Source organism: Cibotium barometz, chromosome 15 (assembly GCF_041138505.1).
Source record: "Cibotium barometz isolate CiBa-2024 chromosome 15, ASM4113850v1, whole genome shotgun sequence".
Lineage (NCBI taxonomy): Eukaryota > Viridiplantae > Streptophyta > Polypodiopsida > Cyatheales > Cibotiaceae > Cibotium > Cibotium barometz.
Window position 1 is genome coordinate 35,167,203 of NC_141060.1, and position 26,781 is coordinate 35,193,983.

Here is a 26,781-nt window from a genome sequence, read left to right on the forward strand (position 1 = left end):
CCAATATTGTAGTAGTTTTGTGTTTTTGCACCTGCCGTTCTTGTACAATTTGGCATATAGCATCTTGGTTGTCATGTGCAGGGCAAATTTGGGGACTAATTAGCAACTGTCTTTGGTCAGCTAAAAGCATTTTCCTGTAGGCTTTTGGTATGCTTTGAAATGATATGCCCTATCCAGGGTGAGGATGGCACAGCAAGTATTGGTACATGTGGTATGCCCCCTTTTTTGACACACTAGTCGTTTTGGTAGCTTGAGAAAGTTAGAAATGTAATACACAGCTAAATGTGCGTGTATTACAGAACACTATTATTGAAGACACATGCGAGCTTGCATCCATATATATACTAGTTTTGGTTTAGATAATAGTCCACTAGGAAATACAGAATGAAATCTTTGGGATTCCACCTAAATAAAAAGGAATCACGAGATTTGATTCTTGCATGTGATGGACCTCAAGGTGAAGTATAGATGGTTAAATTCACCTTGGGGCCTTTTTAAGAGGGCTTTACAATAAGCTAGCTATCCTTGATGAAGTCAAGTCGTGGTATCATTTCATCAATGGAATGAGAGCCAAAAAATCCATCCCATGGAAGACCAGACATACCACTTAAAACTCGTAAAGAAGGTAGCCCTTTTGTAAGCTCAGAAAGTTCCGGTTTGGCCAACTTGCACAAAGAGCGCGCAATCACCAAGACAACCAGGCTTGTCCCATGCATCTGTCATTCAAAATCATCAAAATGTGGGCTCAAGTCAAATCTACTTCATTTCATCCATCCCCAGAAGCTTGTAAGAAAACATCTTAATTAGTTTTAAGTCAGAACCTGTGCCAGCTGACAAAACAGTTTGGCGGTCTTAGATGTGATCTTGCAGCCAGTGAGATCCACAATGAGCAGGGACTTGCAAAAACGAGGCCAAACGGCTGCAATTGCACTGTCATTTATTTTGATACATCCTGGAAGTAGTAGAGCCTTCAGACATCTACAATGGAATGCAAGTGCCCTGCACATCAACCCACAAATCACCTTTTTGGGTTCTGTGTCACCATGACAAATTTAAAAATTGTAAAACCACCAAGAGGTCAGCTAAATCATCTTGAATATGAGCCTTATCATCACAATCTCCTTTTGCTTATCCTAAATTTGAAGTAGAAAAACATTAAGAAAAGATTCAAACCCCACAACAAAGGGCACCCACATACCGGAGAGAAGCAACAGAAACAGCAGTACAGCCGGCCAGGCTAATCACCTGCAAATTAGGACACCCTTCTGCAAGGGCTATAACTCCTCTATCTGTTACTCTACTCTGACTCTGTATTACACCACTTGCCGATGCATGACCCTGTTAAAGTGCATGTTCCCACTAATGTGTCAGGATGATTACAGCTTCGAAAAAAGAAATAACATTGTGAATCAATCAATAACTGTTACGCTGTGGAGATTACAAACTTAAAATATGAAAAATACCTCAAAATGAATTTCCTTTAGTTTTGGGCAAAAGCGGCCAAGCTCAACCAAAACTCGATCAGTCACGCTTGGAAGCCCTATTTTCTCTAGACCCTTCAAAAGTCGTGGAAGCCCAGAGAGAACCACCTCTTCAATCTTCAGCCAGCACAACAAAGTATGTAAGCAATCGGAGCATTCGTCTCATTAGAACTGCAATTAATTTTTGGACAACTGCAAGACACAACTTAAATGAAAATAATAATAATAATGAATTTTGACTGAAAGGGTTACAAAGAGCAGAACACTTAGTTATCCACATTTCACACTTGCACCTCCCAATCCAGGAGGCTGGACATAAGGTATACTGCCGCTTTGTATGTGTTTGCCCACCCCCTCTTTAGCAGATCATCATATAAGCAGTTCACACAACAAGCTGTGTCCAAGTTGTTCCTTAGACTTTGATAGAGTACACCTGCCATGCGCATCTTCCCAACCATGGTACATTGCCACCTGCACTTCAAGTTGTTTGCGTCTTTAGACTTCTTGAACTTTGGTCAAGTGACCTCTTGGTCCACCTGCATGATGTCCAGTGTTACACCTACTTCCCCAAGTGCCATTGACTTCATGATGCCTCAGTGATCCTTTTTGACCTGATGTAGCACATGACTTGTTCGGTGCCATCTTAAGCCCTTACTGACTTGATGTAGCACATGTCTTCCCACAGTCCTTTCCTGACTTCACCTCTGATCCATGCTAGGTTGATCACTCCCTTCATCAATCTTCGGGTCACATCAAGCGGTTCAGCTTGATTCCAGATTTGGTTTGAGGTTCTGGAAACTCCACCTGCTTGTCTTGGGTTTTGGGTTTGACAACCAGACACGCCTTTCCTTTGTTTGGCGGCATGGGTTGTATGTGTGCACACCTCAAGCTTCACTTGATTGCTTAGGATTTTTACCCCATAAGAATAGGCCTCTGTTGATTCGGCCTCTTGGGTTGTTCCAACCTGTATTGCAAAATGGTTTTGGATATTTAGCTCACTAGCCTTTTTTCCCAGTGGCATTGTTCCAACCTTGTGCTTTGGCTTTGGATTCTGATATTAAAATCAATTAATGAAATTAGCTTATTGGATGTATGCAGGACCTGCTCACATTGGTACTCTATGAGTAGCCAGTTCTTTCAGGAACGTACATGCTATAATGCATGCCCCTTTGGGAGATGACTATTTTAATGTAATGCGTCACATCGGAAAGGGAAAGAGATTTTACCCCAGTAACTTCTAGTGTAGTGGATCGTCACGTATTAGCATGTGGATCTCAAGAAAAGGTTATAAATAAAGATGAGGAATAATGCCCTGATTTGATTGTTTCGACACCTACATGTACCTCTAGTATCTTGCAAGAAGATTTGCACAATTTTGTAGATTGAGCCTCCTTATCTTCCAAGTCTGATGTAATTCCCACGGCTGTTAATTACTATTGAGTCAATGAGCTTCAAGCGGCGGACAAGCGGCGGATAGAACCCTAGAACAAATAGTTCGACATTATTTGGATAGGCTCACGTGCCCCTTGCATCGGTGGTCTCCACGGCCTAATGTGTTCCCCTAAGAAAACCCTTGTTGGCTCGCGCTTCATTGACCCGGCCCCTTGAACTTCTAGATAGAACGGGGGCTACATCCCCTCCTGGCTGCTCTCTTTGCCAGCCTTACTTGCTGACTGTCAACCTATCCAGGACTCTCCCTCCTCAACACACAATGGTAGCAAGAGTTTGAAACTCGCCTTGCTCCCCGACCCGTCGATAAGTTTCTTTCATTTCCCTGCCAATTTTCTGTTCTCTTCCTTTGTCTATTATCCACTAGTGCAGCACGAGTTTATAGTTGCCCCACTCCGACTCTTCACCACGCCCAACACAACGGTCCCACACCAGCGCATCATGTTTCTTAGAATTAGCGCCCTAGCCCCATTTGTCTGCTTCTATGTTTTCTGTTATGCATTCTATCTTAACTTTCCACCTTTGATCGACCTTGTAGGTTTCATCTACATGCCGTTTCTTCCCAAATAAGTATATTCTGCACCCCTCACGCTGCCTTAAACCGGTGTCACCTGGCACATGCAAACTTCTTCCTTGCATCTTCACAAGAACAAGTCTTCTCCGCTCTACGGTACACTTTCAATTCTATTCTTCTACATCCTTGTAGCTTCACAGCCTCTTCATTTTGGCTTATTACATGCTTCAAGTCAATCTGGCTTCCCACACCATTTCTCCTTGGCACTTACATTGCCATCCGGCGTCTTCACATCATGCTGATTCTTTCTCAATTCCCATATGCTCATGCATTTAAAATATCCACATTCCCTTGAGTTCTATCTCTATTCATGTCTTCAAAAGATTTGCCTCCTAGATCATGCCGTTTGGCGAGCTTCACATGCTTTCTGGTTCCTCTGTCAAATGACAACCCCTACCATATATCGCGGCGGACGGTCTTAAAGCTTTGTAGTCACCTCAGGACACCTCCCCGACTGCAACCACGAAGTCGGGTGCTTCCAATATGTGACGTGCCAGTTTATCTTCATTGCATGCCTTTGCCATTTGCTTCAATGCATCAACTTCCATGGTGACTTCTTCATGTGAGGTCATGAGCCCATTGTTCTCCTTATTTGAAGCATTGTCAACCCCACCAGGATCAAGTTCCATGTTTTTCTGATTCAGCTCGTGTGTAAATTAGGCCTTTAAATGGCACTTGACAGCAGCTCAATTGGACTCTCACCCTGATACCTCCCCTTGTATTCAAACCATCCCTCCACTTGCCAAACAGCTTACTGATCAAATTTCGATTTTCACGAAACAAACTACAAAGTTGCATTCTACTCAAGAAACTAATCATTTTTTCATATGTAAACTGTCCACAAATTCTGTCGTTTGGGCCATCGTTCAGAGCTGCCTTGTTATTCAAGCTTCTATATTTGCAACCAACGTCCTCGGCAGGCCCAACAAAGCACACCGTCCTATACCCTACGTCCACACACTCGTGATAGGTAAATGTAATCACAGACAAATTCCTTCATCTCGATGCTAAAAAATGTGTTTTTCTCTTGTCCGCTACTTCCGTGCTGTTTGCTTGATGGTCATTGCATAGTCCTGCTCAAGTCACTGTTTTTGCCATTTTTTCTGACGTTTTACCCATTTCCACACATCCTAGCATCATACCCCCTTGTGGGCTTCCCAAAGAACTCTACTCTGGTGTCACGGGCCCAAAACGTGGCTCCTGGATATCGAGTTGCAAGGCGACCCACCTCACCATGCATCTTGGTTCAATCGGACTGTCGAGCGCATCATTGCCTGTTTTGCCTTGTCGGGTCACACCCGTCTCATGTCTCCCCGGCCCGGCTCCATGGCCAAGGTAGGCATGGGTCATTCACTCCATCTCAGTTCCATGACCCTGTTGGCCCATCAGCACGGCGCCGATCACTGTCTCGTCTCGCGGCTTCACCGTTTCGACTGTTCTCCTCCTATTGGTCTCATTTCCGCATGAGGACTTTGCTGTCAAGGTGGGGAGAGCATGCCCCAAGGCACACGGCACCTTGTAACCCCTACTCTCACCTAGAAGGCCTAACGTGCCTACCCGATGTGTGAGTGCATTACTAAGTGTGCCAAGGTATGAATCCATGCCATATAGATGCATAAAGCTGGGCACGAGCCGGCACCTCCAAAGCCCCAAGGGTCCTGGATGTAGGCATATGCTCACTTGTCAAGGACCATACAGTGGAGGAAGGGGAACTGAATATTCAGGAGGGTCTAAGGACTGACTTGAAGCAGTTGAAAGCTGCGAGTGATAACTTGCGGGAAGAACTGCAGACCACTAAGAAAGATTGGGTGGAGGTGGTGAAGAAGCACAAACCCCCATAAAGCATCATACATGAGACTCTCGAGGAGGAGAAACGCAGGAAGGATAGGGCCCTCCATGTGCGAGTGCAGGGGCTGCAGGCAGGGACTTCCCCCAAGGAGGATGCCATGACGCTTTGCCAGATGCTAGGAGTGGACAGGATTGCCGCCCCCCCCCCCCCCCCCCCCTTCCCCTTTGCAGATACATGGAGGGCAGGCAAGGATATGACACGAGAGTGGTCCCTCATCATTAGATTCCTTGATGCCACCAGTAGACAGGCCTTCTTAGACAGGTGGGCTGCCCTCAAGGGCACACAAGTGTACATGGGAGATGATCGCACTCCAGCACAGGTGGCACACCGGCGTGAGGCAATGGTGACAGTTCATGAGGCCCAAAGAGCACGCAAGTGGGCTATCTACAGAGATGGTAGGGTCATTATCACTGAGCGGTGTCCCAAATAGGGACACGGGTTCTATGAGACCAAACACCTGAGGTTAGCAGTATGGAACTGCAATGGCATGTTGCAGTCGAATCTAGGAGGCTTGAGCGAGATTCTCACAGGTAGGGATGTCATTTTTTTATACAAAGACTCATCAGAGCTCTGAGAGGGGCTTACCATACATAGCTGAGTGAGAGTGGGAGTCAGCTTTCTGGGGCGAGACCTGCACATCAAGAGGAGTACGTGGCTCGGGAGGGGTAGCTGTCCTTTTTAGATCCCACCTCCGACAGATTCTCAGCATCATCCAAAAGGACGAGGATGCACGGTATCTTTAGGTGCGGCTACAGCTTAGCAGTGACAGAGTCATCCACATTGCAGTGTGTAATTTTGCACCATGCCACTCCCCTTACGCCATAGCATGGCCAGTCACCGTACTTACCATTATATGGGGATATCATGGAGTTCTCAAAGCTGGGGGAAGTCCTCCTGCTCGGGGATTTCAACGCCAGGACGGGAAGTCAGCAGGTCCCACTACTCGATCTAGACGACCCTATCAGACTACAGGAGCTGGACATTTTTGACACAAGGCTGCAGCGATCATCACAGGACCGTGAGGAGGTCACAGTGTATGGGAGATATTTCTTTGAGCTGGGAGCTGCACATGGTCTCATTATCTATAACGAGATGTCCCGGTGCCCTTACCTCCTTCCCTCACTCAAGAGTTACTAGCACCGTGGACTACCTTATGGGATCTCCGGCTTTGGCACACCTTCTCCCTGACTTCTCCATCCCGCCACCCCCTTTTGAAGCTGACCATGCCTACCTCTCTTTCACTCTTACCTGCACACCACTCGTCCCTCCACCACCCACCCCCATCTCACATTACACTCAGGTCCTTTTTGATCACGAGCTTGACCTTGTTTACTCCAACCACATCTACCGCCAACTCCAAGATGTGGAATCATTGTCCCCCTACCCACCCTCACATCACAACTCACCACCATACTCCACACATCCGCCACCACTTCTTTCATCTGCACGCCACGGTCTATTGCCAAGCCACCTTGCGGTTCCATGCCCTAGAACTATTGGTATGATGACGAATGCCGGGCAACACGCTCCCGTCTTAAGTATGAGGTACGGATTGGGTAAATCACGAAGCACCAAGCACAACGGATTTCTCAAAGGCTCACCCAACGCAAGAAACAGGAGTTCGATGCTCGGAAAGAGGATGAGTTATACCGACTTTTCTTAGGGCCGAATAACAAAGAGGCTTGGAGGGAACTCCCAGAACATCGCCCTCCCACACCTATCACCTGCCCGGACACATGGCACTCATATGCACGCTCCCTCTTATCATATCCCCCATCAGCCACCCCTACCCCTACCCCCACCACCTCCACCTTCTTCACAAAGGGCATGGTCCTCAAGGCCATTCATAGACTACACAATGGGCGACCCCAGGATCATCAGGGACTCATTGCCAAGTACATCTCGCATGCCAATGATACACTGGTGCCTCTACTAGCCTACATGTTCAATAGAGCTCTTTGTGAAGGATTTCCACCCTCTTGGTCCACCAACACCATCACCCCCATCCTCAAAGCCGGAGATCCACTTGATCCTAATAATTACAGGACGATCATGATTGGCCACACATTGGCCAAACCCTATGGATCAGTGCTAGAGGCGAAGCTCAGTTCATTTGCAGAGAGCCACAGATGCAGAGCCTCAGGACAAGCTGGCTTTCGGAGGAGCTATTCTACCCTTGACCACATCTTCCACCCCTGTGCCATCATCGAGGAGCGTAGGGCACGACATCAAAGGATTTATTGCTGCTTTGTGGATTTCCGCAAAGCTTTTGATACTGTACCCCGAGCCTACCTCCTACACTATCTACAAGAGATCGGAGTCCCATCTGACATGGTATGGAGCATCACCGCCCTCTATGAGTCCGTCACCGGACGAGTGAGAGTCCCAGGAGGTACATCACAGGAGATTTCCAACACTATTGGCGTGAAACAGGGCTGCTCTCTATCACCCACTCTTTTCGGCCTCTAGTACTATTATGATGAGATCTCGAGCTTCATTGACAGATTAGGTGGGGCTGGTATATTGATCCCCATACTACTTTATGCAAATGACATCGTCCTCCTCTCAGACTCAACCGAGGGGCTTCAGAGACAGTTGTATGCCTTACATGACTTTTGCACTCAGTGGGACCTCTCTGTTAACCTTGGTAAAACCAAGGTAATGGTCTTCAATACCTCTCGCCCCTTCACATCCAGATTGAGCTTCACATATAGAGGGGATCCTGTGGAGATTGTCTCATCCTATGTCTACCTTGGTGTCACTTTCAGTGGCCCACGCTTCACCATGCTTCCCGCAGCACATGCTAGAGTGACACGGGGATATGCAGCCTTGAGCTTACTTGAGCGGCAGTGCTTCCAGGCACATTTCCAAGAGCCCAGGAAGAAGGGCTAGCTTTTTGACACCCTCGTCACACTAGCCTTGATGTATGGAGCAGCCTTCTGGGACCAAATTTATCCGATGAGAATTGGCAGCTAGTTGGAGAGGCCCCAAGTCATGATGTTCTCCCATATGATCCGCAGCAAACTACCAGTCCCACACCAAATTATCCATACAGATGGTAGTGGATGCACTCTTCCAGACAGTCACATGGATCCCCACAAGTACCCAAGGCTTGCCCTGGAGTCCTCGAGACAACTAGCACTTGAGGGCCACTCTGGAGTATGGTATGAACTAGTTTCCACTTGGTTCTCAGTATATGGGCTTCGCATGGACCGCCTACCCCCCCTTCAATATAGTTTGGACTCCCCTTTTCTCCGGCTGTTTCACGAGAATACCAACCGGGTTATCCGGTTAGATCTTCTCAGCCTCTACACCCATTGCACATGGATCACACCTCCGGAGCTCCCCACGAAGATGCACTTCTACAAAGATCACTTCCTCACTCACTGAGGATGGATTCATCCAACAGCCGGGCAACTTGAGTGTTCACATGTCCCATGCCATGCGGATTGCGATTGGCAAGATACAGGTTTCATCCCACCGCCTCAAAGAGGAGACAAGTAGAGCTAAGAGCATCTTCACCTCCTATGGAGACCCAGAGAGGAGAGGATCTGCCAATTATGCACAGAGGTTGAGACGGAGGAGCATTACATATGCCGCTGCCCAATATACTATGAGATCCGCAAGAGGTTTCAGTGTCTATTTCGTGAGGGATTTGGTCCTCTCTCTAGGATCATTGACTTCCAGGACCAGCGTTGCCTAGGCCTCTTCCTGCTTGAGCTCCGTAGACACAGGGACACCTTTTTGAGAGAGATTTGGCCCTAGCCACCCTGCCCCCTCTCTCGCCAGCCAGCCATCACGAGTTTCTTCCGGACCCAGGAGGTGGAGGACACCGACATAGTGGATCTTGAGGCCTCCACGAGCTGCTCTGGACCTACCACACCCAAGAGGAGTTACCTCGGACCAAGCCTCTACGCTCTAGCGTGCCTGACGCCCTCAAAGCCGCCCCCCCCCCCCCCCCCCCCCCCCCGCGACCACGATCATCTCATCAACTCCAGATCTAGGACATGCTCCACCGCCATCGAGCTACCTTTCCACGTGACATAGCTGAGGGAGACCTCTCGACCATACTCATTAGCCCCATGCTTGATTTTTTTTTTTCAGAAAGGAGACTTCTATTAAGTATGAAAAAATTTTACAAAATGGAAATTTCACACCAAGCAAGGTGGAGATCTCAACCAATCAGGAGCCCTGTGCTGCCAATAGGGTCCCGAATGAGAGGATGTGAAAAAGATACCAATGTCCCACTCTCTCATAAATTGGCCGCGCTTCCTCTCCACAGCCCTCGAAGATCCCTGGATTCTGGCCCAGGTAGCCATAATGGTGTGAATAATATCACTCCAAATCCTGCAAAGACACTGAGAAACAAAAACGGGAGTGCCCTCAATGGCCTTGGTGCATCTAGCCTTCCAGATATTCTAGGCTGAGATGCTAGCAATAATCTCCCAAGAGCTGTCTAACCTCTGTGTCGGAGGGACAAAGTGTGAAAGTGGCAAATCCTGAAGACAACACTGCCGAGCAACTCCTTGCCTAACCATAATGGCCAAGCTCCTGTCTGTCCCCTCGAATCTCAGCTGGTCAACCAAATGATAGAACCAAAAGAAATGATAGCATCCCTCTTAATCCTACCAAATCCTTTGTGCTTCCCTGCATTCCCATAAACAATGGTAAACTGACTCCGAAACTCCTGCACATCTAGGGCATGCTGGGCAAACACCAGTAACAGACCTCCACTGATTGGAGGCCAGACCACCATGAAGAGAAACCCAGATAAAGGAGGAAATCTGTGGCTTCCTATAAGAATGCCACAATCTCCGCCAAAATACCCTCTAAATGTCAGTCGAAATGCCATGAGATTCCCAATGGGGTCTAAGAGTAGGGACACTCTGAATGTGTCCCAAGATAAGATGTCTGGCATTCCGCATTGTATAACTGAAAAAAGGCATGCTTTTCAAAGGGTTACAAGCATCCTTCCACTCCCACTCATTGGGGTCCCAATGCAAATGTCTGATAGGGCAGCCACCATACAACCAAAGGCTAACACTCTCTGTGATCATCCCGGGGGGGGGGGGGGGGGGGGGGGTCAACACACGTGCTTCCCTAACCTGCCAACAACTCTGACTGGACGAATTTGGGGGCCCTAAATAAGGTCCTGCACGTCGCATCTCTCCAGCTGCCATCCATCCTGTACAGAAAAAAAGGCCGGTACATCATCCTCCCTAGGCAAGGGGAGACCCATAACCTGAAGAGGAACACCTGTCCCAGAAAAAACCCCGAACCAAGAATGATGACGGCCTTCCAAGAAAGATCCGGTTGGGAATGGTTGCATCAATCTGTGCAATCCTCCGATTAGAGCCTCTCAAATGCTGCGTGAAATCCAATCTCTGTACCTCGGTGAGGCTCTGAAGCCTCTTCCAAGCCAACACTGTGGGGCATAGGGTCTCCCAGCCAGCCCAAAGAATATGCATCGCTGCCCCAAGAGGCCTACCATGCACATCTAAGATCAAATCATTCCACAGAATGGGCTGCCGGTTAACTTCCTCCGCTGAACACGGAGGGATGTGTACCAAAAAACACCTCAGGCAGTCCCAGGCCCGTAGGAGGGACCTAACTAGGGGGGATGAAGGGGAGCGGTGAACTGCATCCGAAAAAATAAAGCGTGAGCTGAGAGTCCAGTCACCTCCGCGAACAGGGACACACTTCGTGATCTGTTGCATGAGAAAGTCTTTCCACGGCTCAGTGCTTGGAAGAAACCCCTAACAATAGCTTACAAAGCAAAGCCTTACATTGCACCTCAGGGTCAATGATATTCAATCCCCCTTCCTGCTTAGGCCTGATAATGGTTTCCCAAGCAACTCTAGCCCTGGTGTGTGCATTTCCATCAAGCCCTAACCAAAGAAAGTTCCGAATAAGGCGACGAAGCTGGCCAATGCAGCCCTTATGAAAAATCCAACACGAAGCGATAAACCAAGCCGTGGCTAGCAAAACTTGGTTAACCACCAAAGCTCTAGAGGCCAAGTTGAGCTTCTTCCTACTCCAGTGATGAAGTTTGCTTTTAATGCTTAAGAGTGCTGGAGCAAACTGTTGTGCAGGGGAGATGTCAACGCCTACCTGACAACCAAGGTATCTGGCAAAGCATCCTCTCTCAATCCAAGTAAAACCAACATCTGTACCCCAATCTGCAAGAGGAGAATCACTGATCCAAAAACCAACTTCAATTGATAGTAGCTCCTGCTGCCAAACAAAAGGCCTCCAAGGCTGTCCGGAAAGCACATAAACAAGCATGTAAAGCTTCAAGGAACAACGCCGTATCATCTGCTAACTCAGAGTCCAAAAACTCTTCCTCCGTGCATAAAGGCAGCCTGAGACCCACAACACCAGGGACAGCCCGAAGAAACCTGCTCATAGCCTCAACTACAATGAGGTACAGTAAAGGGGCGAGGGGACAACCCTGCCTAACTGAACAGGAAATTTGAAAACGCTCACCGCGCCCCCCACAGGCTAAAACAGTGCTATGAGCCTCCCTGTATAGGCAGGACGCCCCTCTGATCCAGTTTTGGGAAAACCCCATGTGTGCCATAGTGCCCTCCAAAACATCCCAATCCACTCTGTCATAAGCTTTTTCAAAATCAAGCAAAAGAATGGCAAGAGGCTGTTGACTAGACTTTGCCCACTATTGGATAGCTTCCCAGAAAGAAAAGATGTTATCAAATATACTCCTTCCTTGGAGGAACCCATTCTGGGTATCATGGATAGTCCTTTGGAGAATCGGCTGCAACCTTATACTCAAGGCTTTAGCTAAGATTTTATATGCAGATCCAAGGAGCGTGATGGGCCTCCATTGCTTCATGTCAGTCTTGTCCCCACCCTTGGGGATAAGGTGAATCAGCCCCTCCGTGAGGTATGGAGGCATCATACCCAACAACCACATTTCCTGAAGGGCAACAGTGATAGCATCTCCAATATGATCCCAAAAAAGAATAAAGACGGCGGCAGAAAGACCATCATCCCCTGGGCATGAACCACTCGAAAGAGCATGCAGTGCGTGAAGGAATTCATCCTTCGAGAAAGGGGCATCCAGGAAAGAACACATAGCATCTGTAATGAGCCTGGGCATGCACTCCCAAACTTTCCGCCGTGCCACATCTCTCTGAGGAGAGGGCATTTTTGCAGTCAACAAAGACCGATAAAAATCTGAAGCAATACCCCTCACCTTATCAGGCTCAATCTGAAATTCACCCTGTGAATCCTGCAAGTACCTCACAAAATCCCTGCTATGGGAAGGCATGTGTGCTGAAAAAAACTCTTTGTTGCATCTACCACCCATCTGAGTCCAAAAAGCCTCGTTTGCATGAAAGGCAAACTCAACCCTCCTGTCCATGGCCAACTACAGCTCTGCTCTAACTGTGGTCAAGAGGTCTGTAATCCAAGACGCATGTGGATGCTTTTCATGTTCCCTCTGAAGAGCAGCAATCCTACGCCTAATAGCTCTCTCCTTGTCCAGAGCCTCCTTCTTCTTGGACAAGGCAATGCTATGATAATGATGGCTGGTCCTCTCAAGAGCTAGCGCAATATTATGACGAGGATCAGGACCGTCACAAGATCTCCATCTCTCTCTCATCTCAAGGGAGATGTCAGCATCTAGATAAAGAGAGTCAGGGATACGGACATGGGAAGAGGCCGAGCGAGCCCTAGGCTCCCTGAGACACAATACGACGGGGCAATGATCGGATTTGGTGGTGCCAGGCATAATAGCAATGGTGCCTCCTCTATCCAAGGACCAATCATCCACAGCCAGGCATAATAGCAATGGTGCCCCCTCTATCCAAGGACCAATCATCCACATAAAACCTGTCCAGACATGCAAAGATTCTCTCATCCCCGCTACTGCGGTTATGCCAAGAGAAAGATAAGGAATTTGGCCTTCTCTGGAAGTCATCCTCAGTTCAGCAATCCCTGCCAAAAAAGGAAAGCGTGAACCTCTCCCATGAGGTTCGCTCCAAAGGGTGTAAACCCCCTTCGCGTCCACCCTTCTTGTCAGAAGTTGCTCAACCATATTAAAATCTGCTCCCACTATCCAATGATCAACCTGGGGAATGACATTTGTAATGGTATCCCAAAAGACCACCCTTTCACCTCACACGTTAGGTGCATAGATATTCAAGATTCCCAATTTCTGACCCTCATTGCTCTAGTAGAGATGATAACACCGTGCCCAATAACATGAGGCATAACAGATGCTGCCACTGAAATGCAAACACCCCCTCTAGTCCCAACTGCCGAGGACCAGAAGGTGTGGCCAGAAAGCATCTTACCAGTTTTGCCACAATAAGATCTATCCAATTTGTGTTCCTGCAACAAAAGTACATCCATAGACCCTCCTGTAACAGCAGGGTGAAGCTGGTCCTTCACAAGGCGCTTCCTACCACGGGTGGGAAGCCCTCCAAGGCCCTGAACATTCCATGAGATGATTCTCATGGAAGAGAAGAGGGTTTGACCCCCGATCTAAGAAGACGATGGGCAGCCTGAGGACGCCTCTCATAATGCTGGAGGACGGGAAAATCCACGGGGCAAAGTTCACTAACATGCCCTTGTCCGAGGCCCTGCACAGTACTTGCATTATGTATGAGAAACCTGTTCGCCCTGCGGGGCATCAAGGGCAATGGCATCATGCTGAAAATCCTACAATACATGATCCCCACTGCGCTGAACATCCTGCATATCGCTCCCTCCAAGTAGAAAGGACTCAACAAAATCATCCTGATCTAAGATATCATCTCTCTACAAAGATGCATTAGCTGACACATCCCTCTGACAGCTCGCCACACCTGGCGGACTGAAGGACGTGGAGGAACCAAGGGAGGTGGCGCCTGAGAAGCACGCTTACGAGGCCTCCTGCGACCTTGAGCCCAAGGGCAATCTCGAGCAAAGTGACCCTGTTGGTGACAAACTCCGCACGGATCAGGTTTACCTGCAATCTCCATACGTTGCTTCAAAGGGCCACAAGGGCCCAGAAGCAAAACATAGTCCTCAAAGAGCTCAATGTCACGGCTTGATATTTTGGAGAGTGGTATACCATCTACTCGGAGCTAATGTTGCTCTCATGTTTCTATGTTCTTGGTTTTCGATGCATCTTTCGCCCAACCATATGATGCTTCTGCAAAAGCATCAAACTCCGAAAATTTACATGCCCAAAACGAGCATGCCAAAGCTCTTTATCATGCATAGCAGGAGTGTGGGCAGCCACTGTATGTGCATCATAAGTACGCTTGTCATAGCTCTCGAGCTTATACAAGCCTTTGTATCGTGTTCCGGAAGTGACTATTTTATATCCCTTTGATGGGTCTTTCACCAAACACTTCCCATCTTCAAATTCAACCCTTACACCGTTCGTTTATGGCTGAGATGGAGAGCAGATTTTTCTTTATCCCTGGAACATACAACACTTTTGTCATACATACATTTGCACCATTGGCTGCAACAAGTATGACATTGCCAATTCCCTTTACTACTGGATAAGTGGTATGATCTACACATGATATAGTGCGGCCATTAGAAGTATAAACCAAGTGCTGAAATACATCTTTGCATGAAGTGATGTGGCTCGAAGCACCATTATCAAAATACCATGATACATCCTGTCTATCGGATGCAATGCAAGACATAAGCACTAGTACATGTGACCAAAAAAGTGTACTCCTGAATTACATAAGCCGATTGCTCTGCTTTGTCATCAGAAGAGTCTGCTACTGCATTGCCTGCATCTTTCTTCTTCTCTTTTGCAATCCGCTTTCTACATTCATTGATGTAGTGGCCAGGCTTATGGCAGTAGTGACATTTCCCTTCTTTCTAGGCTTGTTTGTATCCCCTTTGTCAGACTTTTCACCACCAGAAGAGGACTGTCCATGACCAGCCTTACTAGAGTGGTGTTCCCCATGCTTAAAGCTCTTTGCTTTACCCTTATCCTTAGCTGTAAATGCTTTGTCTCCACCACGGTTACTAGATAGGTTTGCTCTTGTTTGCTCTTCCTGCAAGAGTAAACCCACCAGCTCTTCAAAAGTGACAGGATCAACACCTCCTCTCATAGAGAGGTTGAGAGAGGTGTGAAAGCCCAAATAGGAGGATGGCAAAGAATTCAGAGTGTTGGTGACCAACTGTCTGTTTGGGATAACCTCATCAATGTTGAGCAATTGTTCCTACAAATCTTTCACTTTGGTGAGATGATCTGACATGGAGTCACCCTCATCCATAGAATGAAGATCCAATTGCCTCCTCAAGTAGGCAACTCTTGCCTCGTTGCGTACCTAATTCATTGCTTCCAATGTGTCCCATGCAAGCTTTGATGTCTTGTAGGACCGAATGTGTGAAATAATAGTCCTTTTCACTGAAAGGGCTATCAAGGACATAGCCTTTGCATCCCTATAGTCCCATCTCTTCTGCTCTTGTGTGGAAGCAAGTTCTACTTCAGGAGCTCTTTGAGCACCTACGCTTTGAAGCGTTGCTAGCTGTATGGTAAGTGGGCGTGTGTTGTCACCACACCCGATTCCCCAAAGCCCTTTGGTTACCAGTAAATTACGGATCATGAAACTCCATAAGGAGTAGTTTAATCCATCCAACTTGTCCTCCTGGGTGAGCACACCAAATATATCTGTTGCATTTTGACCCATGTAGACAAAATACACCTGCAAGCAAACCAACCACTAATGTGCATTACCAGGCAACCAAATGTCCTATGCAAACTTTTGTCTGCAACCTCAAGCAAGTATAAACCTGCACCAAATTGTCCAAGTACACTCAATGTGTATACATATGTGACACATATGTGACGAATCATTGCTGTAATCCAAACTGATATGCACTGCAATTGCTTCAATGTGTAGTCAATTGCCCAATTTTCACAAAAGCCCCAAATGTCTACAACTAAAAGAGGCTCAATTGGTTGATTTTGGTCTCAATTTGAAAAACCCCCCAAATTCCAAGCAAAGCATGTTCAATTTTTCCAATTTGGCATCAAATTGAGAAATCTGTAGATGATGGTTCCTGACATAGCCTTCAATTGTCCATGCAAAGGTGAATTTTACCAAACCCCCAAATTTTTGTACTTGCAAATGTCTGAATGTTGTGATATTTGTAAAAGCAAATTTATTTACCTTCACAACCGGTACACAGGACACGGGCAAGTACACGTGGAGGCACCTTGTTGACGAGGCGTCGTGGGCATGGGCTTGTAGGCGTGGAGGCATGCTGTAGACCAGGCGTCGTGGGTAGGTGCCCGTACGGTGACGTTTGGCTACAGGCAAGCTGACATCAGTCGGCGCTGGAGAGTAGCAAGCAGGCTGGAGACAGCAACGTTGGCAAGGACCAGTCGGGCTGGAGATGGCAATGTCGACGGCAAGCTGTAGGCGGAATAGTCGGTGATGGCGAGTAGTAGGCGAACGGAAGTCAAAGTCGAGGTGCATTGGAACGGTGAATTTCGCTGGCTGTCGGAACCATCGACGGACAGACTCATTGTCGGAAGTATGTAGCCCAAAAAACACAAATTTCCGGCAAATGCCACCTAAGCCCCAAGTGCGGCTGAGTGTCGCCGTGCCGCGCCCACTGTGGTGACAGCACTGCTGGTTGGTTGGGTGGAGCTCTTGGCAGTAGTGCCGCTGCCTGTGGTGGTGGAAATGGGTCGAGACAGGTTGGGTGGCGGCCCACAGAGGAGATGTGGTCCCCGGAAGGAGCTGCCGCACACACAGAGAATGACAGAAGGGACTGTCGACCGAGGACCATTGGCGGAAGTAGCAACAACCGTGCAAGAGTAGGAAGTCTCTAATACCAACTGTTGGGACTCACACACTCACACACAGCAAGGTCTCCTGCAGATTAGGGTTAGATGCAGAAACAGGAAGCTCACAAAGAGAGAGAGAGAGAGAGAAATGAAATGATATATTAACGTCTTCAGAAGGCCAAAATGACCTATGAGACCAAAAAGGTTACAACAATTGGTGGATCTGATACAATGTCTATGTAAGAAAAGCTAAAAACAACTAAACAACTAACTGAAACTGAAACAGAGAGAGAGAGAGAGAGAGAGAGAGAGAGAGAGAGAGAGATTAAGCGTCTACTAAAGACCCAATGGGCCTATGAGACCAAAGTGAGACAATAATGTCCATGGCATATCTCATCATGGAATGGAAAATAAGACAGAAAGAAAACGTAAACATAGCTATCTCACTGGGTTGATACAAAATTGTCCATGGAAACTCATCATGGAAGGATGGAGCTCTTAGAGCTAAAAGTAAATTACAGCTCATACATTGTGATGTATGTGGTCCAATGCAGACACCATCCATAGGGGGGCATCTTTATTTCGTCACATTCGTTGATGACTACTCCAGGTTTTCTTGGGTTTACCCCTTGAAAACGAAAGCAAAGGTGTTTACATGCTTTTGACACTTTATAGCAATGGCTAAAAATATGTGTGGATGTAAAGTCCAAACACTCCACTCAGATAGAGGTGGAGAATACATGTCAAATGCATTCAAGGATTATATGCTTCAAAAGGGCATCAAACACCAATGTACTGTGCCTTATACACCATGGCAAAATAGTGTAGCTCAAAGGAAAAACAGATCTCTCATGGAGATGGCAAGATGCATGGTGAAAGCACAGAGGTTGCCTCACAATTTTTGGATGGAAGCTATAATGTGTGCAACTCATGTGTTGAACAAGTGTCCAACAAAAGCTTTGAAAACCATAACATCATTTGAGGCTTGGTATAGCCAAAAACCAAAAGTGGATTATATGCATACATTTGGGTGTTTGGCATATGCACATGTGCCAAAACTCACAGCAAAACTAGATGATAAAAGCAATAAAATGCATTTTTGTGGGCTACAACAATGAGAGCAATGGATACCGTCTTTATAATCCAGCAACACGCCGGATTTTTGTCAGTAGAGATGTGGTATTTGCTAAAAATTCAGTTCAGTCCATGTACAGCTTGTATAAAAGTAATGATACAAGCATACAAGACATGTTTGATGGGCTATATTACCCATTGCAATTAGGGGGGATTCAGATCAGCCAGCCCCTATACAAGAAAATCCTCATGTAGAACACGTGGAACACCCTTCTATGGAAGAAGTTGAAGATCTTGTCAGGGAAGAGCAAACAGCTATAGACACAGCCAAGTCGGTGCTAAGATGGTTGCTAAGAACTTTGCAAGATAGCAAACTTGCAGCTCCACTGACAGGTTGAACAAGGGCTAGTTCCAGCCATGCATTGAATATGCATCATGGGGAGTCTGCATTAGCCATGGGTGGTCTCTTTGATTTAGAAGAGACTTCTTCTTATGAAGAAATATAGAAAAATGAGCACTAGGTGCAAGCCATGCATGATGAAATCTCTTCTATCATGAGAAGAATACTTGCGATCTTGTGGACTTGCCGAAAGGCAAGAATGTCATTGGAACAAAGTGGATGCACAAAGTCAAAGGAAGTCTGATGGTACAATTGACAGGTACAAAGCAAGACTTGTGGCTAAAGGCTATTCGAAAAAAAAGAGAATATATTATGAGGAGACTTTTACTCCTACTTCAAGGATGACTACAATCCAATTAGTGAATGCTTTGGCTGCACATAAAGGATGGAGCGTGCATCAATTGGACATAAAAACTGCATTCTTTTACAGGAGGAAGTATATGTAAATCAGCCCATTGGTTTTTGAAGTTCTTGGTGAGGAACATAAAGTATGTAGGTTACACCAAGCATTGTATGGGTTAAAGCAAGCTCCAAGAGCTTGGTATGATAAAATACATGCTCATCTAACCAACCAAGGTTATGTGAATAGTCCGCTTGACAGCATGTTGTATGTGAAGAAAACTGGTATCGATATTCTCATAGTCATCTTGTATGTAGATGACATGCTCATAACAAGGACTAGCACATAACAAATTTTAGATTTCAAGGCTGATTTGAAAGCTGAATTTGATATGTCAGATTTGGGGCCTTTACACTACTATCTTGGCATACAATTCATGCATAGAGATGATGGCATTGTTATGCAGCAAACTAAGTACATAAAAAGTTTGTTAAAAAGGTTTCACATGGAAGAATGTAAACCAATTTCTACTCTCCAGTAGAACCAAGTGTAGAACCAAGTGTAGAACCAAGTGTACGGCTTACTATGCATGATATTGGTAAGCCTTTTGAGGTTGGCATTTACAGCCAAGCAGTGGGATGCCTCATTTACTTGTGTAACACGAGGCCTGACATATCTTTTGGAGTGTCTCTGTTGAGCAAATTCATGCATAGCCCAAGCACAAAGCATTGGCGAGCAGTCAAAAGCATTTTCCGTTATCTTCAGGATACCTTGGATTTTGGTTTACTCTATCCCAAGGGGGGAGCAGCTTGCAGCTTTATGCATACAATGATTGAGACTGGGCTGGTGATTATGATACCAGCCAATCCACTAGTGGGAATTGTTTTTTTCTTGGCAATTCATGCATATCTTGGTTGAGCAAAAAGCAACTAAATGGTGCCACATCTACTTGCGAGGCCGAGTACATGGCAGTTTTCACAGCTACAATAGATTTATTTTTTTTCCAAGAAAAGATCCTTTCATTAGTTATATAAAAAACGCCCGTAGGGCTACAAAAGATCTCTCCTGCTCATAAGAGAGACAGAGCAGTGAATACAGCATGGCAGCCCGGGAGACTCTCCCTAGGTGCTGCAAAATACAAGCATCACTACAAAGGACTGAGAGGCTAAATCATACAATAGGGGGGGGGGGGAAGAGCCAAACAGGTGGCCTGTAGTGCCAACGGGGGGATCCCGTGTGTAAGGTGTAGAAGGGGCCACGGCGCCAAGTGGTGTGAAAGGCCTGGCACCGTAAGATCGCCTCATCCGAGTCTCCCCGGATGCGGTCGTACTGTCCTCGCAAGGTGTGGATCAACTCCTGCCAAATCCCCCGTACAGTCTCTGCTGGTGGCTCCAATCTCCCCTCAAAGGCCGTAAAGCACCGGGCCCTCCAAGTGAACCAGATGGTGAGGCTGCTGAGGAGCTCCCATCGTAAATCCCTCTCCTGTGTCCAGCTGGCGGACGAGAAATCCGGTTCCGGAACCAGGCGAGGCTGGCCCCTAATAAATCTGATGGCCTGACAGCCTTGCTCTATCTCATAGCCCATAGCAGGCCCTGACGAAGTCGACCAAGCAGCGGCACCCCACGTAAACATACCCTCTGGAGAGAGGGGGGCCAGAATACGCAGCATCCCGCAGCCAAATCTGCTGCGCCTGAGGGCAATCCCAAAGGCAATGTCTTTGTGTCTCCATAGGGTGGCCGCATCGGACGCAGGCCGCCGGAAGACTGCTGTAAACAAGCCAAGTGCCAACTGCGGAGCCCCTGTGGGCGACCAGCCACACTGAAAAGTCCAGATCCTGCGGGCCTGTCGACTAGCCCAGAGCCGAGTCCAAAAATCCTCCAGGAACTCTTGTGAGAGTCCCTGTAGCCGCCAATGCCCCGCTGCTGCTGGAGAGACCGTCCTCCTCGCCGTCAAAATATGCCGCCCCAGCCGAACAGTATACTGGAAAAAGGTAATCTCTATGGCCTCAAGGGATGCATAAGGATCATGCCACTCGTACTCCCCGGGGTCCCACTGTAGCCGGGCCAAGAGGCACGCTGCATATGCCCATATGCGCCAATCCAGGAGCACATCAGCAAGGTCGGGGTCAATATGCCACTTCCGAGAAGCGGCGGCCACTACCCGAATCCTCTGAAAGGTGCACTCTGCAACCAAAGGCGACTCCACCTCCACTCTCTAGAGTCTGCCCTCATCCTGAATCTCATAGTAGAGGCAACTGCCATCCTCAGTGCAAGCTCTGACAGCAATCAGGATCTCCAACTGTGTAAAGGCTCCCATCCACCGTGGGGCCGTCGGCTCGAGAGGCGTGAACCACTCCTCTGTGAGTGCCTCCTGAATATCATCCCTCATAATCAACCCCCCTCTGAAGTGACTCAGCCTCTCCACCTGGATCTCCTCTGGTAGACTGCAGAAGGCCTGCCAGTCTCCAAAACTACGAGCTGGGCCTGCCGCTAAAGGCCCCCAGGCTAGACGAGGCCGAGAACCCAGCATATGACCCTGCTCTGTGCGAACCGCTGGGCTCCAGATAAGCGGCTGTCTGGCCCGCTCCTCAACACAAGAAGGTGGTCGCTGAGAGAGCCCCGGTCTCAGCAGCTCCCAAGCTCTCAGGATACTCAAAGCAAATCTGTCCTCCCATCCTCTACTGAGGCCTGTCCTCCTCATCTCTATGAAGATTCAGCGAATCTCTGGTGCCCAAGTGCCCCCCTTGCTGGGGACGCCCGAGCCTGCAGCCGCCGCTGCAAGAGGAGCTCTTTCCAAGGCTCAGCGCCTGGAAGCAACCCCCGAACGATAAGCTTCCCCAATAAGGCTCTACTCTGATCGACTGGATCTATAATGCCCAAACCTCCCTAAGCCAGCGGAAGTGTAATAACTGCCCATGCAACCTTTCCCCGAGCTGGCTGACCGTCCCGTACATGGCATTGATCATGCACATGACATCAAAAGCTCTATGTAAGAGTCGATCTGATGGCATATCTCTGATCCTCTGTATGAAGCAGATCGTTTGGAAGACGGCCTCTACTAGCATAGGAGGTGCAGCAAACTCCGTCCGGACAATGTCATGTGGGACGGAGGGTTTGCTGCCGATCATCCGTGAGAGCATGAGAATCTGAGGCCTCTCTATCTGAGACCATGTGGAGGTGGCGAGCCCAGGTGCCCATACTGCTGCAGCATACATCAAAGCAGGAGTGACTAGTGTGTCAAACAACCACCCCTTCGTGCGGGGCTCCTGGAAGTGTGCCTGGTGATACTATCTCTCTAGCATGGCCAGAGCTGCATACCCTGGTGTGAGTCTATCCCTGGCTGCCTGTGCCATAGTAAATCTTCTTGGCGGAGTCGTAAATGTAATCCCCATGTACACAGTATCCACTAACATGTGGCATGGACTGTCCAGGAGCCTGATGCGTCTCACAGTAGAAGATGATGTCCCTCCCAGTGAAACTATCCTCAAAAGCACCTACATCAAGGCGTAGAGATCCATTACAATTCCAAGTAGCAACTTTGAGTGTAGTCCCATAGGTCTCGTGCCGTCATGAAGAGCGCCTCTCCATAATCACAACTCTTACCATCTCTATGAAGGCCACATTCCCTTTCTCTCGGGCTGCCCTTATCTCGAGCATAACTTCTTTCATGTGGGCAAGTTGCGAGAGAGTGAGGTCATCTCCAAGAAATATTCCCGTCTTCTTGAGTGTAGGACGTCTCTTCAAGAAGTCCTTCTTCGCTTCCATGGAAGGGAAACGTATGATAAGTGCTCTCTCCTTAGAAGATTCGCCACTACCTTCTCTCTTCTTTCCCACTCTCCATGCCTTTGTGTGCGTGGCTTCAATGCCCATCATAGAGAAGAGCTCCTTGGTTTCCCCTTCCGCATCATCACGGTCTTTTAGACCAGACACTCGTACATGTAAGGCCCGGGTCTTCCTCCTTTGCTCCTCTTCAAGGGTCATGTTGATGATGGTGGGAGTGGGGATGGATAGCGATTCTTTACCTTTCCCTTTCTTGGCGACCTCGATCCATTTCTCTGCCTCGTCCATCTTCTTTTGTGTCTCTGTGATCACCTCCACCCATGAAGATGTCCTCTCTTTATGTTGCTCCTCCTCCTCTCGAATGATCCTCATTTGTTCCTCGATAGTATTCAGCTCTTCAATAAAGGAGGGCTGAAATTTTCCATCCTCAAGCTATCCTTGTGAAGTGGCTTCAGACTCCTTTTTGAGGGCTGAGATTTCAGCCGCTTGACTTTTAGCATGCAATTTGGCCTCCACTAGTTCCTCCTTTAAGGCTGAAATCTCAGCCTCTTGCTTGGATGTTCTCTCTTCGAGCTCTTGGATTTTGTCAAATCCCTTCTCGAGTTCGGAGAGGCGGTTTATGATTGCGGTAACGGAAGAGTCGACCATCTTCTTGTTTTCTTTGATAATTGTGCTGAGCTTGTCCTCCACCTTCACAAGCTCCTCTTTAACTCCGGTCTTGGCCATGACTTTTTGCAGTACTTCCCACGGCCAATGGACTGGAAATTAATCCATGACACCTGCGCGCAGCGCGAAACAACAGCAACAAGGGGGGGGGGGGGGGGGGGTCAAGCCATGTAGAGAAAAGAGAAGAGATTCAGGAGAGAGAGAGAGAGAGTTATGTTGCTACCTTGGGGGCCTGAGGAAGGGTGGGTGGGGAAAGGGAGGGAAAGCGAAGACAGAGAGGGTGAAGCGAACAGCAGAGAAGGCGCAGAGAGAGAGGGTGGCCGGGGAAAGGGGGCGAAGACAGAGAAGGCACAGAGAGAGGGCGAAGCGAAGAGAGAGAGGGTGGGTGGGGAAAGGGGGCGCAGAGAGAGAGAGAGAGAGAGAGGGTGGGCGGGGAAAGGGGGCGAAGCGAAGAGAGAGAGGGTGAAGCGAACAGCAGAGAAAGGCGCAGAGAGAGAAGTGAAGAGAGAGAGGGTGGGTGGGGAAAGGGGGCGAAGCGAAGAGAGAGAGGGTGGGCGGGGAAAGGGGAGCGAAGCGAAGACAGAGAGGGGGAAGCGAACAGCAGAGAAGGCGCAAAGAGAGAGGAAAGGGGGCAAAGACAGAGAAGGCACAGAGAGAGGGCGAAGCGAAGAGACAGAGAGAGAGAGAGAGAGAGAGAGAGAGGACCTATGAGACCAAAGAAATATATGCAATCCATGAGAGACTGAAAGTCAGTTATCGAAAGAAAAGGCTCCTAACTAAACAGAACACTCTCGAGCATAATGAATTATGCCACGTAATGTCTTACAAAAGACCACAGGAATGTGTGTGTGTGTGTGTGTGTGTGTGTGTGTGTGTGTGTGAGAGAGAGAGAGAGAGAGAGAGAGAGAGAGATGAACTCACCCCAGTTGCTGAATATGGTATGGCCCGTGCATGAGATAAATCCAAAGTTTGTAAATTGGCACACCACACTGATACCGTGTGCCAGCTTGTATTATAGAGAGACTGTGCATGCAGGTGGCGAAGCTGTTGACCTTTGTCCTTGAGCAATCCAAACAGTGGCGTTGAATCAAGTGGTACGCAATGGTGAGGTGAGGAATAAAAGCGGATGGATTGCAGAGGTGCATGAACAAGAGACCCAAGATTGGGATGCTGAGAACCTATATTAAAAGACATTTGACGCCGTGATCGGAGTCCTCTGATACCCAGCAAAGCTCCTTCATCCTCGTCACTAGAGTTTTGTTCCTCACCCAGACGGCCTGATACAATTGATACAGACTCCAAAAAAGTGCAGCTTTGAAGAATCTTCGAGACCTCAAGCCAGCCAAACATATTACTTTGTAAGTGAAGGCTGCGAAAATGCGGGATCGCCAACAACAGATTGTCCAAGCACTCTGTGCTTATGTGGCTGCAAAAATCTAGGTCCAAATGTTTCAAATTTGGACACTTTTTTTGAACTTCTTGAATGAAGGTGGTAAGATCCGGTCGAGAGGTGTCTCGACAATCTTCTTCACAGCTACCGCTGAGGAGATGGTCATTGTGAAGATCAAGACTGGTAAGGTGACAAGGGAGAGCATCGACGATGCCCTCTAGCTCAGATTCCATCAAAGAACATGAAATCAACCCCAATTCTGTAAGTCGTGGTAAAGACCTCACAAGAGAGATGATCTTATCACTAATCGGTTTCTTGAGCCTACAAACATAAAAAGAACATCACAAAGACATTAGTGAAACTTTTCAACATGTTTACATTCGGAAGAAATGCTTTTAATATGGTAAATTCTTTAAAAACTCAGCACACCATGGACAAGTAGTTCCAACTCTCAGTTTTATTTTTTCTGATTATCTACGATTCCTGCAATTCTCTCTTTGGTCGGACAGTTTTCTCAAAGAAAAGTTCAAAAAAGAAGAAAAAACTTCACCTAAAAAAAGCACTCCACTAGCACTGCTTTAAGTAAAAAATCATCAAAGTCCAAAGGTCTTGCCAATTATGAGAGCCAAATGGCAGCAGAAAGCAGCAAGCACAGTATGTCACTACATCCATAACGGTATGGCATCCATGTCAGATCAAAACGAGATGTTTTCCAGGTGTGGAATGTTGGACAACAAATGCTTCTTTCAATCATGTAAGAAATATGTACTGAATGGGTGCCTGTGGTTATAACTCAAGCCTATCAAGGTCAACTAGACATAGAAAGGTTCAAGATCCACAAAACCTATCAATAAAAAATTGCATGATATGGGAAAATAGGTGCAATCTCACATGCTACCTATGCCTTTACTTGTACCTCGGCAAAGCCCCTTCAAAGGGAGCTCTGCCATGGTACGCCCTTCTCTGATTAACCAGCCTGCCAACTCCTCACATGAACAGCCTGATCTTGTTGTATCAGCCTATAGTTGTTCCTATATTTGGCAGTGTTACCACCGAACAAGTACATGCTTTGTCAGGCGTGGGACCCAATGGATGCATACGATCGCATATAACTGCTTATGTGCTCAAGTGTGAATGGGTAATGTTTGTGGGTGACAGTTGTGGGCCAAAGATCCAATCCACGGTACCTGCGGCGGGCGAGCCCCCAACATGTGACCAATAGGCAAACAGCATAGGGGAGTCCAAATCAGAGGTTGATGGAGGCACTCCTCGGATGCAACTAGAGTGGACTGTTGAAGTGCCGGCCTAAGGTGATCCCAACCGCTCAAGAGCCAATATCCGAATGACCAAGCGGAGCCCATACTTTTAGAGCTCCCCATGATACATGCGCATGAGCCCCCAACATGTGACCACTAGACAAACGGACCAGGGGGTTCCAAATCAGAGATTGGCGGAGGCACTACTCGGATGCAACTCGAATGGACGTTGAAGGGCTGGCCTGAGGTGATCCCAAGCGCGCAAGAGGCTGGCTGCAAATCTGTCCTCAAATGCAGGGCTAAAGCCACAAGCCCGCATCTCCGTGAAAATCCATCTCGTACTCTGGCACCAAGGACCTCCCAAAACCGGGGTGCAGGCAGAGATCCTGGTAGGAAGTCCTTCCAAAGTTTGGCCACGAACTATCAACTTGCCTATAAGGGCAGAGCTCTGAATAGAGGGGTCAATTGGCTGAATAATCACTCTCCAAGCCACCTTGGCCCGGGCAAGCCTCCCATCGCAAACAGCCCAAAGAAACTTGCAGATCAACCGCTCAACCTGAACAATGAAGGCCCAGCAAGAGGTGATGTACCACATGGTGGCGAGAAGAACCTGGTTTGCCAGCACGGCCCAGCCAACTAAGGAAAGCCTGGATGAACTCGCGTATAGCAGCTTCTTCTGAATGCTCATAAGAAGAGGTGCTAGCTGCTTCTCCGAGGAAATATCGATACCAACCTAGCATCCAAGGTAAC

General features: G+C 47.8%; 1 protein-coding gene across 3 annotated transcripts in view; it reads right to left on the bottom strand.

Moving 5' to 3' along the window:
• Positions 1 to 257: 257 nt before the first annotated feature.
• LOC147631229 (uncharacterized) overlaps positions 258 to 26,781 on the bottom strand; it is a 48,254-nt gene continuing 21,730 nt past the window's right edge. For 2 of the 3 annotated variants that reach the window (XM_086809563.1, XM_086809564.1), the window contains 5 exons: positions 24,307 to 25,096; positions 1,464 to 1,598; positions 1,199 to 1,338; positions 822 to 999; positions 258 to 716 (listed from right to left, as the gene is read on the bottom strand). In XM_086809563.1, coding sequence (XP_086665689.1) covers positions 516 to 716; positions 822 to 999; positions 1,199 to 1,338; positions 1,464 to 1,598; positions 24,307 to 25,096 — 1,444 coding nt within the window. In that variant the 3' untranslated portion in view covers positions 258 to 515. The remainder of the gene's footprint in view (positions 717 to 821; positions 1,000 to 1,198; positions 1,339 to 1,463; positions 1,599 to 24,306; positions 25,097 to 26,781) is intronic. The other variant, XR_015267552.1, reaches the window with a different exon arrangement.